The sequence below is a fragment of the Staurois parvus genome, unplaced genomic scaffold, assembly GCF_062004578.1.
Source record: "Staurois parvus isolate SC_StPar_1 unplaced genomic scaffold, SC_StPar_1.0 ptg000544l, whole genome shotgun sequence".
Taxonomy (NCBI): Eukaryota; Metazoa; Chordata; class Amphibia; order Anura; family Ranidae; genus Staurois; species Staurois parvus.
The window spans coordinates 10,599,164-10,611,470 of NW_028318340.1; the positions used below are offsets into that span (position 1 = coordinate 10,599,164).

At 39.7% G+C, this 12,307-nt stretch overlaps 1 protein-coding gene across 1 annotated transcript in view; it reads right to left on the reverse strand.

The window, feature by feature from the left end:
• Positions 1-11,235, reverse strand: part of TEX26 (testis expressed 26) — a 56,390-nt gene extending 45,155 nt beyond the window's left edge. Inside the window, exons 1-2 of the mRNA XM_089690894.1 lie at positions 11,113-11,235; positions 6,502-6,703 (exon numbers count right to left, since the gene is read on the reverse strand). Coding sequence (XP_089547020.1) covers positions 6,502-6,703; positions 11,113-11,127 — 217 coding nt within the window. The 5' untranslated portion in view covers positions 11,128-11,235. The remainder of the gene's footprint in view (positions 1-6,501; positions 6,704-11,112) is intronic.
• Positions 11,236-12,307: the final 1,072 nt, after the last annotated feature.

Sequence of the window (12,307 nt, forward strand, 5' to 3'; positions counted from 1 at the left end):
GCTACGCCGACGCGTTACGTCACAATGTCATGTGACTTCATCAGGGCTGTCAATCACAGTGACGGTCACTCTTTATATACCCAGCTAGATAGAGGGAACCACCCACATGGGAGGTGTTTTCTTCAGCCTAATCTCATCAATACTTCCTGCGGCCATTACATTGAAGACCACTGGGGACTACTATGCAAAAAGTATATATGCTAATGGCTGCAGTAGGCGCATCTACACAGAAAAAGTCCGAGGACTGTGTAATGATGCACCAACTGCAATTAATATACCTAATATTTAAAAAAAAAAACCCAAAATAACCTTATACAAAATCCCATTTTTATTTAATGTTAAAAAAAAAACAAAAGAATATATTATTTATTGAATAAGAATATAAAAATATTATTAAAATGGATGAAATAGACCATCTCTCACCTAATTACACGCTATAATCGCATGTAATCTCCAATTATATGTACAAAAAATACAGCTAATTAATTTTATACAATTACACGGAAATATATATATACCCCTGCACATAAGGACGCATACGTATATATACAATCCAAATCTCAGTCTAATCAAAAATTATTATATATAGGTTTTAAAATCAGTAAAATAATTTAAAAAATTTATATTTATTAATGAGAATTAATATTTTATCATTTTATATATAAAAAAAAAATTTTATTTTTATTTTTTTTTTATTTTTATTTAAAATATTAATAATGTCCCAACCCTTCACCAGCTCATAAAAGACCTACTCCAAAAAAGCTCACACACATATATTCTATCCAAAAGCATGAGTTTACATAATCAATGTATAAAATTATTGTATATATATATATATCTATAGCACCATCTCAATAAACCTCAAAAATCAGAAATAAAGCAATTTAAATCAAACTCAATGTTCAAACCATTGGGGAAATAAGTGTGCATACTATAAATCCACTTTGACTCTAATTGGCTCAAAGTACGCACCTTATGGCTGCCTCGCCAATGTCTCTTATATTTCGTGATACCCCAAAATTTTAATTCACTAGGGTCTTTATTATGAAATTTGGCGAAATGCTTAGAGACGCTATGCTTCGGGAACCCCTTCTTTATATTTTGCACATGTTCCTGGAGCCTGACCCAAAGAGGTCGTTTGGTTCTCCCTATATATTGCATTCCGCAACTACATTGCAGCGCGTACACAACTCCCTCTGTCCTACAAGTAATAAATTCTTCAATCTTAAATTCTTTCTTACTTGCAGATGAAGTAAAATTCATCAATTTCTTATTCCTTCCTTTTGTGGATTTGCACGCATAACATGTCCTGCATGGAAAGAACCCATTTATATCCAAAAAAGTGACATTCTTTTTAGTGGGTGGATCAAGAACATTTTTAACAATTTTATCTCTTAGTGTTGGGGCTTTTCTATATCTAAACGTGGGGAATTCTGATATTATCTCTTTCAGGGCCGGATCAGCTTTCAATAGTGGCCAATATCTTCTAAAAATAGTTTCCACTTTTTTATAATGGACATTGAAATCTATGTTTCTCCAACCATTGGTGAGAGAAACTAAGTCGTATCTGAGAGACACCAAGCACCTAATACAAATGTTAGATAAAGTAGATGGTAATGATGTGATCTTGGCAACAGCTGACGTCTCATCGTTATATACAATTATTGGCCACACAGAAGGTGTGGAAGCTACTGAATGGGGCTTAAGAGAATATGGAAATCTGAAAAGAGGGCAGAGAAAATATATTTTGGATTGTTTAGAGTTTTGCTTAAAACATAATTATTTTTGGCATATGAATGTGTTTTATAATCAAATCAAGGGTGTAGCCATGGGAGCTCGTTTTGCTCCCAGTGTGGCAAACATGTTCATGGCACACTGGGAAGAGATGGCAGTATATTTGAGTCCCCCGAAAGAATTAATATTGTTTAAAAGATATATAGATGATATTATAGTATTATGGAAAGGAAGAGAAGAGGATTTATTATGTTTCTGTGACAATCTGAATAGAAATAGTAAAAACATTGTTCTTACTTGGGAACATAGTCGTGAGCGGATTAGTTTCCTAGATTTAGATATTAATATCATACAAGATAAAATTATCACGAAGACATTTTTTAAGAGTGTCGACAGGAATGGGTATATTCCTCAAGACAGCTGCCACTTCCCTCCTTGGTTATTGAACATACCAAAAGGTCAAATGATCAGACTCAGAAGGAATTGCACGATGCAGGAGGATTTTTTAAGTCAAGCAAAAAATATAGGCCAGAGGTTTAAAGCCAAAGGTTATCAGCAAAATTTAATTAGCAAAACGATCCAGGAAGTTGGGAATACAAAAAGAGATTTACTGTTGGTAGATCGAGAGAAAAATGAGGAACAGAAAGACCAACTTGTGATGTGCCTAGATTTCAATGTCCATTATAAAAAAGTGGAAACTATTTTTAGAAGATATTGGCCACTATTGAAAGCTGATCCGGCCCTGAAAGAGATAATATCAGAATTCCCCACGTTTAGATATAGAAAAGCCCCAACACTAAGAGATAAAATTGTTAAAAATGTTCTTGATCCACCCACTAAAAAGAATGTCACTTTTTTGGATATAAATGGGTTCTTTCCATGCAGGACATGTTATGCGTGCAAATCCACAAAAGGAAGGAATAAGAAATTGATGAATTTTACTTCATCTGCAAGTAAGAAAGAATTTAAGATTGAAGAATTTATTACTTGTAGGACAGAGGGAGTTGTGTACGCGCTGCAATGTAGTTGCGGAATGCAATATATAGGGAGAACCAAACGACCTCTTTGGGTCAGGCTCCGGGAACATGTGCAAAATATAAAGAAGGGGTTCCCGAAGCATAGCGTCTCTAAGCATTTCGCCAAATTTCATAATAAAGACCCTAGTGAATTAAAATTTTGGGGTATCACGAAATATAAGAGACATTGGCGAGGCAGCCATAAGGTGCGTACTTTCAGCCAATTAGAGTCAAAGTGGATTTATAGTATGCACACTTATTTCCCCAATGGTTTGAACATTGAGTTTGATTTAAATTGCTTTATTTCTGATTTTTGAGGTTTATTGAGATGGTGCTATAGATATATATATATATACAATAATTTTATACATTGATTATGTAAACTCATGCTTTTGGATAGAATATATGTGTGTGAGCTTTTTTGGAGTAGGTCTTTTATGAGCTGGTGAAGGGTTGGGACATTATTAATATTTTAAATAAAAATAAAAAAAAAAAAAAAAAAAAAAAATTTTTTTTATATATAAAATGATAAAATATTAATTCTCATTAATAAATATTAATTTTTTAAATTATTTTACTGATTTTAAAACCTATATATAATAATTTTTGATTAGACTGAGATTTGGATTGTATATATACGTATGCGTCCTTATGTGCAGGGGTATATATATATTTCCGTGTAATTGTATAAAATTAATTAGCTGTATTTTTTGTACATATAATTGGAGATTACATGCGATTATAGCGTGTAATTAGGTGAGAGATGGTCTATTTCATCCATTTTAATAATATTTTTATATTCTTATTCAATAAATAATATATTCTTTTGTTTTTTTTAACATTAAATAAAAATGGGATTTTGTATAAGGTTATTTTGGGGTTTTTTTTTTAAATATTAGGTATATTAATTGCAGTTGGTGCATCATTACACAGTCCTCGGACTTTTTCTGTGTAGATGCGCCTACTGCAGCCATTAGCATATATACTTTTTGCATAGTAGTCCCCAGTGGTCTTCAATGTAATGGCCGCAGGAAGTATTGATGAGATTAGGCTGAAGAAAACACCTCCCATGTGGGTGGTTCCCTCTATCTAGCTGGGTATATAAAGAGTGACCGTCACTGTGATTGACAGCCCTGATGAAGTCACATGACATTGTGACGTAACGCGTCGGCGTAGCGCGGTGACGTATTTCCGGCGTGGCGGCCATCTTGGTACACCTGTGCATTCAGCTGTACACCCAACAGATATATCCTCATCTGAAAGCATGAGGCTTTAGTGTGGACTGGCTGCTACGTAAGTTCTTATTTAAAATATGCTACATGTTCCTATGGTATAATAAATATACTACACTATGGGAGGATTCCTTTGTCTCATTCTGAGAGATTGATATTACAACTTTTCCTGGAGAAGAGCCATAGTGGGAATATTACATCTTGAAAGCTGTCTTGGAGTGCTTTGGTGCCTGGAGGATCTGTGAGAGGGATCCACTACTGCTCTTTGATCCGCAAGGGTCGAAGGGATGAGGTGAGAGGCTAATCCAGAAGGTGGTTGGATTCGTAGATCTATATACACCCAGAAACCTGCACGATTTTTTTCACTTGTGGTCACTAACAGTATAATTTGGAAGCACCGTTTACTGTTTTGTTCACCTACAATATTTTATATTTTTTGGACTTTGAGATATTAGTTTGCGTGTACCATTATTATGGTTATTTTTTCACTTCACAATAGGCACGTGTGATTTAATTATATGTATGGGTATATTTTATGTTCATGCACATACATATAGATATAGTTTTTTGTGTTTCTACATCTTTTGAGTGATTTATTTGATTTTTGTTATTATCAGCAAGCACGTATATATTTGCATTGTCAATATTGTTAATATTGTCACACTTTTTGATTTGATATTTTGGGATCCCACATTCACAATTTGTTTGATTTGAATGTAGCGCAGCAAGGTAGGGTTATAACCCCTATCAGATTTTTTTTTCACCATCTGTGTCCCATTGTGGAGCTTTCCCTTCACTTCCTGTCCCATAGCCAAACAGGAAGTGAGAGGAAATCCCTACAAATTAAAGAAATTCCTTGAAGACCCCCAGGTCACCAGAACTAATGGCCCCATTAGAAGTTTCCCCTCTATTATTTTTCTGAGGACAACCCAAAATTTGTGATTTTTTGTTACTTTTACTTTCAATGATAATGGTAAACAAGACAAACAAACAGAGTGAATTTCCTTAACAGGGCCACAGACAGCAATAAAAACTGACAAGGGTTCTAATCTATCCAAAACTAAAAAAACAGTTTTGCCATTTAGTTATACTGTAACCGCCTCCCGCCCGTCATATGACATCCCCCACTCGGTATTCCTCAGAGGGGACATGTACACTGATCATCAGGGCACTGATGATCAGTGTAGCCCCATCAGTACCACCTGTCAGTGTCCATCAATGCCACATGCCAGTACCCATCAGTGCCACATCATTGCCACATATCATTGCCTACCAGTGCACATCAATGCCACATGTCAGTGCCCATCTGAGCTGCCTTTCAGTGCCACTTATCAGTGCCTGTCAGTGATGCCTGTCAGTGCCGCCTATCAATGCCATATATGAGTGCTGCCTTTCAGTGCCCATCAGTGCCACCTACCAGTGCCTCCTCATCAGTGCCACCTATTACTGCCCATCACTGCAGCCTCATTCGTGCACATCAGTGAAGGAGAAAAATCACTTATTTACAAAATTTTATAACAGAAACTAAGTAAAAACTTTTTCTTTTCAAAATTTTCAGTTGTTTTTGGTTTCTTTAGCAAAAAATAAAACACTCAGAGGTGATTAAATACCACCAAAAGAAAGCTCTGTCTAAAAAAATGATAAAAATTTCACGAGTACAATGTTGCATGACCATGCAATTGTCATTCAAAGTGTGACAGCGCTGAAAGCTGAAAATTGGCCTGGGCAGGAAGGGGGTAAAAGTGCCCTGTAGACAGGTGGTTGAGTAGGACAATCTCTAAGAATACACAAACACAGCAATGACAATAAATGTAGGTGGTTGACAGGCTAAGGAAAGGAGTGGGCTGTGGAATGGATGGGGGGAGTCAGAATCACAGATATGAGAATGGTTGTACAATTCTTGGATAGTGGTTTAGAAAACTTAGCTCCATATTTAGTCCATTATCTCTGTGTCAAATAGAATTATCACTTGCATACTCAGTGTAACGGGGTATTTCCGTTAGACTCCAGCTCCCCTGTCCGAACACAGATCCATGGACACCACCCTTGAAATCACTCAGGAAATAGACTGCTTTATTTTAACACAGATACAAGATATATACACAGGGCGGGGCAATATATTTAGTAACAAGAGACACACAGCAGACGCCCCCCACCAAGTCAATACACAAACACATACATCCCATAATAGTTTGCTCCCAAGCAAGACACACAATAGAACAAAGGGACAACCACATGGCATTAAACAATGAACAACCCCCACCTATACATGTCTACACAATATCAGGACATTCCACCCTGTACCCCTAACAGGCACAGGGTGACTTACACATAATAGGGATATGGGGAGCTGAGACAGGGATCTCCCCACCTCTCCAAAGGGGGCTGTGTTCCATGGGCCCCCTACCCAAAGTTACTCCTGTCACACTCAGGAAAAGAAAACATTTGAACTACAAATGATAATTCTTCAAACCTTAGAAAACCTAACATTCCTAAAGCTTAACAGACTTGCCTCTTACCTAGAACAGCCATAGCAGTCTTTGGTCTCTGTGTAATCTTGTCTGTAGGTCTGGATGGCTTCAAACTGCTACCTAGCTTGGAGGACATGAGCAGACATGCTGTCAAGTGGTCACATTTTTCTTTTTCGGCCAATGACTTGCTTTTATCTCTCAGATAGTTCAGTTGTTCCACAAACTGGGGCTTTAAGACATCACCATTAAGCTGCAGATAAAAATATGAGATGAAACAGTTGAGTTGACCAATATAAGACCTATGCTTTGAACTACTGCCAACTTCAGTAACCCCCCCCCCCCAAAAAAAAAAACACTCTGGCCTGCACTCAGTATATGTGTCAGTACTGTATAAATATTCATTATTTACTGACTATAAAATGACAAGTCTGTTGTAAGTAGTAGAGCCAAGGATTGTCCAATGATGTCATTATGCCAAGCATGGTCATTCGCCATAGAAAGGCAGTAGGGAGCTACTTCTGTGTTAATGCTCATACATCCTAGATTGTAAACTCGAAAGAGCAGGGCCCTCAATCCCCTCATGTTTTGCATTGTATTGGTATTGTTCTGTCACATGTTCTGTCCCCTTCTGTAATGTACAGCGCTGAGCGAATTATTGGCGCTTTATAAATACTGTATAATAATAATACATCCAGGTGAAGGATGACAAATGTTTTGTTACCTTGCTTCAAAATCACATCAGGTGAATCAGAATTCTTTGATGGCCCGTTGCAGCCTGAACATTGCACGTCTTGTTGTGATGCTACAAAAACCATGCTTAGCAAACACACAGTTATGTGTACAAAGCCATTCACCTAAGTACCATCTTTTAATCCCATTGTTTGGGGGGAGGGGGTGCTTTGTGAGAGAGAGAGAAATGCTCACCAAGTGCCATCTTTTTAATGCATGTATGTATGAGCTTTCACTAGGCACAAAGGCTCAAAGGCACAGTCTAGTCTTTGGAGGCCCTTTCATTAGCATGCTGTTCAGGAAGACCTCTATTCCCAATACGCCTCAAAAACCTCTTTGTAAGTCACAAAGCTAGCTTATCGCTACAAATATGTCTGATTATGGATACAGCTGTCACAATGTGAAATTTAGGAAGGAAAGAGAGAGAGAGAGAGATATGACAGAAGACAGAGAGAAAGAAAAGGAAAGAAGAGATGAGAAGAAAGAGATGACAAAGATAGGTGAGAGACAGGAGAATAGAGAAGACAAGACGAGAAAAAACGAGACATAACAAGGCAGATTGAAGGGAACAAATCAGTGATCCAATGCTGGGCACATACATGTCAAACATTCTTTTCGAATCCTTTATTTATACTGGCCATGCAACACAATTGCATTAATAATAAGGCCTCACACACACAGGGCGTTTTTGCAGACGCTTTTAACGGCGTCAGGCATTTTTTTTTACTGGAAAGAAGAATAAAGCAACCAAATGCATGTACTCCTGCGCTGGGCAGTGGACTCCACAATGTCAATATCCCCAATATCACATAAGAAAGGAATGCAAGCCTTGCTGCCCTCAACAGACAAGGGAAATCCTAAGGAACTGTATATAGGAAACAAAAAGAGGGCACACGGGCCTAGTGCATTACCAGACTGGCTCTGAGGAAGAGGTACAACCTCGAAACGCGTCAGCCACCAGCTATGCAGAGGTCTACAGTCCCCCACCAGACCACCTTCAGGGGTTTTTTGGACCACATTGCTTCCTTTGTGACATGCTTTCCATTTGATTTTATTTCTCTTGTGAGTATTTTACTATTTATAAATAAATCTAATTTTTAAAAGGTAATGCATTAGGCCCATGCACCCTCTTTTTGTTTCTTACATACCATTTTTTTTACTGTAAAGACCCCACCATGTTATCCTGTGTCCACAGAAGCTTTTAGTGGCAGGGAGATTTACAGGCAAGAAAAAAAACCCAGGGTCAGTGTGTCCAAGAGCAGCAGCGTTTTCACAGCAAAAACGCTTGACCCATGTAAACGTGTGTAAATACATCTAAGCGCACCTAAACAGCACTTGAGCATTAATTCATTTCAATAGCCAGAATCAGTTATTCATCTGGCAAATGAAATGAATTAATGCCGAAGTGCCTGTAAACATACCTAGACGCTTTTAAAAGACATTGAAAACCTTGCCAGGTGTTTTTTCTGCCAAAGTTCTGTTACCTAGAAGAGGACTGTTTACAAACATCATGTATGCAGGACGCCTAAAACATTTACAGGTTCTTGAACCCTTGAACTAACTTTCTGGTCTCAGGGAACCCCTGCTAAAAATGACTATATCTGCAACTCATGATACATGACAGCCAGTGGGAAGAATGCTCTTGCACTTGTGTTCATTGGGAAGAATTACGTCCTTATAGATAACTAAAAAAATCAATGGTGTCAGTGGAAAATCTGATTTAATTTGTTTTAATTCTGTTTTTTGATTTTTAAAATATCAACAAATAGTTGATCATTGCTGTCAAATCTTTTACTTTTGTTTAGAAACAATTAGAAAGATTGCCAAGAGCTTCAAAATACCAAACATTAAAACATTATACCTGTAAAGCAAAAGGATGTAAAGCTGAACTCTAGACAGACATGAAAGACACTAATAAATGCACTATAACATAGGTAAATACACACTATATTGCCAAAAGTCACTGGATTCAGGTGTTCCAATCACCTCCATGGCCACAGGTGTATAAAATCAAGCACCTAGGCATGCAGACTGCTTCTACAAACATTTGTGAAAGAATGGGTCGCTCTCAGGAGCTCAGAGAATTCAAGCGTGGTACCACGATAGGTTGTCACCTGTGCAATAAGACCATCCATGAAATTTCCTTGCTACTAAATATTCCATGGGCAACTGTTAGTGGTATTCAGGGGCAGACTGACCATTTAAAAACTCGGGCACTGCCCGAGGGCCCAGGGTCAGTAGGGGGCCCCATGAGATGCCCCTGGTACCTTTTTCATAGGCTTTTTTGAGTTTGGGCAAGGACACAGGGGCCCCATGATCCCCTATTGCCTGGGGGCCCCATGAGTTGTCAGTCCACCCCTGGTGGTATTATAACAAAGTGGAAGCAACTGGGAACAACAGCAACTCAGCCACAAAGTGGTAGGCCACGTAAAATGACAGAGCAAGGTCAGCGCATGCTGAAGCACACAGTGTGCAGAGGTGGTCAACTGTCTTCATAGTCAATAGCTAAAGACCTCCAAACTTTGTGTGGCCTTCAGATTAGCACAAAAGTGCTTCATGGAATGGGTTTCCATGGCTGAGCAGCTGCATCCAAGCCTTACATCACCAAGTGCAATGAAAAGCGGCAGATGCAGTGGTGTAAAGCATGCCGCCACTGTACTATAGAGCAGTGGAGACGTATTCTCTGGAATGATGAATCACGCTCCTCTGTCTGGCAATCCGATGGACATGTCTGGGTTTGGCGGTGGCCAGGAAGATGATACTTGCCTGACTGCATTGTGTAAAGTGTGGTGGAGGGGAGATTATAGTGTGGGGTTGTTTTTCAGGGGTTGGGCTTGGCCCCCTAGTTCCAGTGACGGGAACTCTTAAGGCATCAGCATACCAAGACATTTTGGCCAATTTCATGCTCCCAATTTTGAGGGAACAGTTTGGGGATGGCCCCTTCCTGTACCAACATGACTGCACACCAGTGCACAAAGCAAGGTCCATAAAGACATGGATGAGCAAGAGTTTGGGGTGGAGGAACTTGACTGACCTGCACAGAGTCCTGATCTCAACCCGACAGAACACCTTTGGGATGAATTAGAGTGGAGACTGCAAGCCAGGCCTTCTCGTCCGACATCAGTGCCTGAGCTCACAAATGCGCATCTGGAAGAATGGTCAAACATTCCCATAGACACACTCCTAAACCTTGTGGACAGCCTTCCCAGAAGAGTTGAAGCTGTTATATCTGCAAAGGGTGGGCCAACTCAATATTGAACCCTACGGACTAAAACTGGGATGCCATTAAAGTTCATGTGCGTGTAAAGGCAGGCCAACCAATGCTTTTGGCAATATAATGTATATAAATGCAGACTGTGATGCCTGAATTGGACTATCAATAAAGTTGTGTTATTTTATGTTTTAGTGGGCTACTTTAAAGCCAATTGTAAAGCCCTCCATACAAAGGTTGATTTTAGATCTGTGATGCACTCTGGTGTGTTTTAGATGCGTTCCAGTGCATTTTTTCACTTTTGTTCTTGAACTCAGTTGAGGACATGTGCATTCTGCTGCATTGTTGATGCGTTTTTGCGGCATTCCAGAGATGTTCCATACAGAAAAAATGCAGCACGTTCAACTTTTGCTGACTACACTGGAACGCACTGCTCTGGTGTAAACTACAGCCATTGGAATGCATGGAAATCATTGTGCATGCGTTTCTGATGGAGAAAAAAACACACTGGACTGTACCTGGTGTGAACCAGCCATTAATGAAGCACATGACTGGACGGCAACTGTACTGATACTGTATCTTTACATTCGTCCTGAAAGACTCACTGAGGTCAACAACCATTGTAGTAGTCAGCGCTACTACAGTGAGTGCTGCGATCTTCTGGGACCTGTGCCAAGCAACTGCCCTACTGAAAAATGACCTGTACAGGGAGCTCCCACCTGAGTGCTGATCATGTTGGGTGTTGGGGCCCCGGGCCCTCTGCTCTCTCAGCTCCGCTCCGGCTCCTGTCTGAGACACTCCAAAACTTCCAGCGCTGACGCTCCGGTTGCCGGGAAACAGACCCCATGTGCTCCGGGGCGGGGCTTCTTCGTGTTCAGAGATGGAGCAGTCATGTGATCTGAACGGAGAAGTCTTCCCCCGCCTGTGATGATCATTGTGCTGGGATGGATGGATGGATGGGGGGGAGGACGGCCGAGTGATGGGAAGGGTATTGCTGACTGCATTCTATGGGTTCATCACAGCACACCCTCCGCTCTGCACTGCGTACTAATGATCGCTATACAGACCCAACTACAATTCATGGGGGTCCACATCACCCACCAGCCCTCCCCCATATCCATTACAAGTCTTCTATCACTGATCACATAGTCATATCGCCTACTAAACTGCGGCCTTAGAGGCAACATCACCCGAATAGAGGTTTCCTCTACATTGGGGACCACTAACAAGGACCATAAAAGCCTGTATACACAGGTGATCAGTGAAGAATTCCCCATTATATGGGTGATCGTTGTAGAATCCCCATTAGATTGATGACTGCTGAAGAATTCCCTATTATTACTTTAAAATTTCCCAATTATTATTATTATACAGTATTTATAAAGCGCCAATAGTTCGCTCAGCGCTGTACATTACAAAGGGGGACAGAACATGTGACAGAACAATACCAATACAATGCAAAACATGAGGGGATCGAGGGCCCTGCTCTTTCGAGCTTACAATCTAGGAATCACATTAATAATCATTATGCAGTTCCCCATTACCCTGGGTACCATTACAGATTTCCCTATTTTGTTGCTGATCATTGTGATATTCCCTCTTCCAGCAGTGATCACTGTAGAATCCCCTGTTATATTAGTGATCACTGTAGAATCCCCATTATATTAGTGATCACTGTAGAATCCCCTGTTATATTAGTGATCACTGTAGAATCCCCATTATATTAGTGATCACTGTACAATCCCCCGTTATATTGGTGATCACTGTAGAATCCCCCGTTATATTAATGATCACTGTAGAATCCTCTGTTATATTAGTGATCACTGTGGAATTCCCCGTTATATTAGTGATCACTGTGGAATCCCCCATTATATTGGTGATCACTGTAGAATCTCCCGTTATATTAGTGATCAC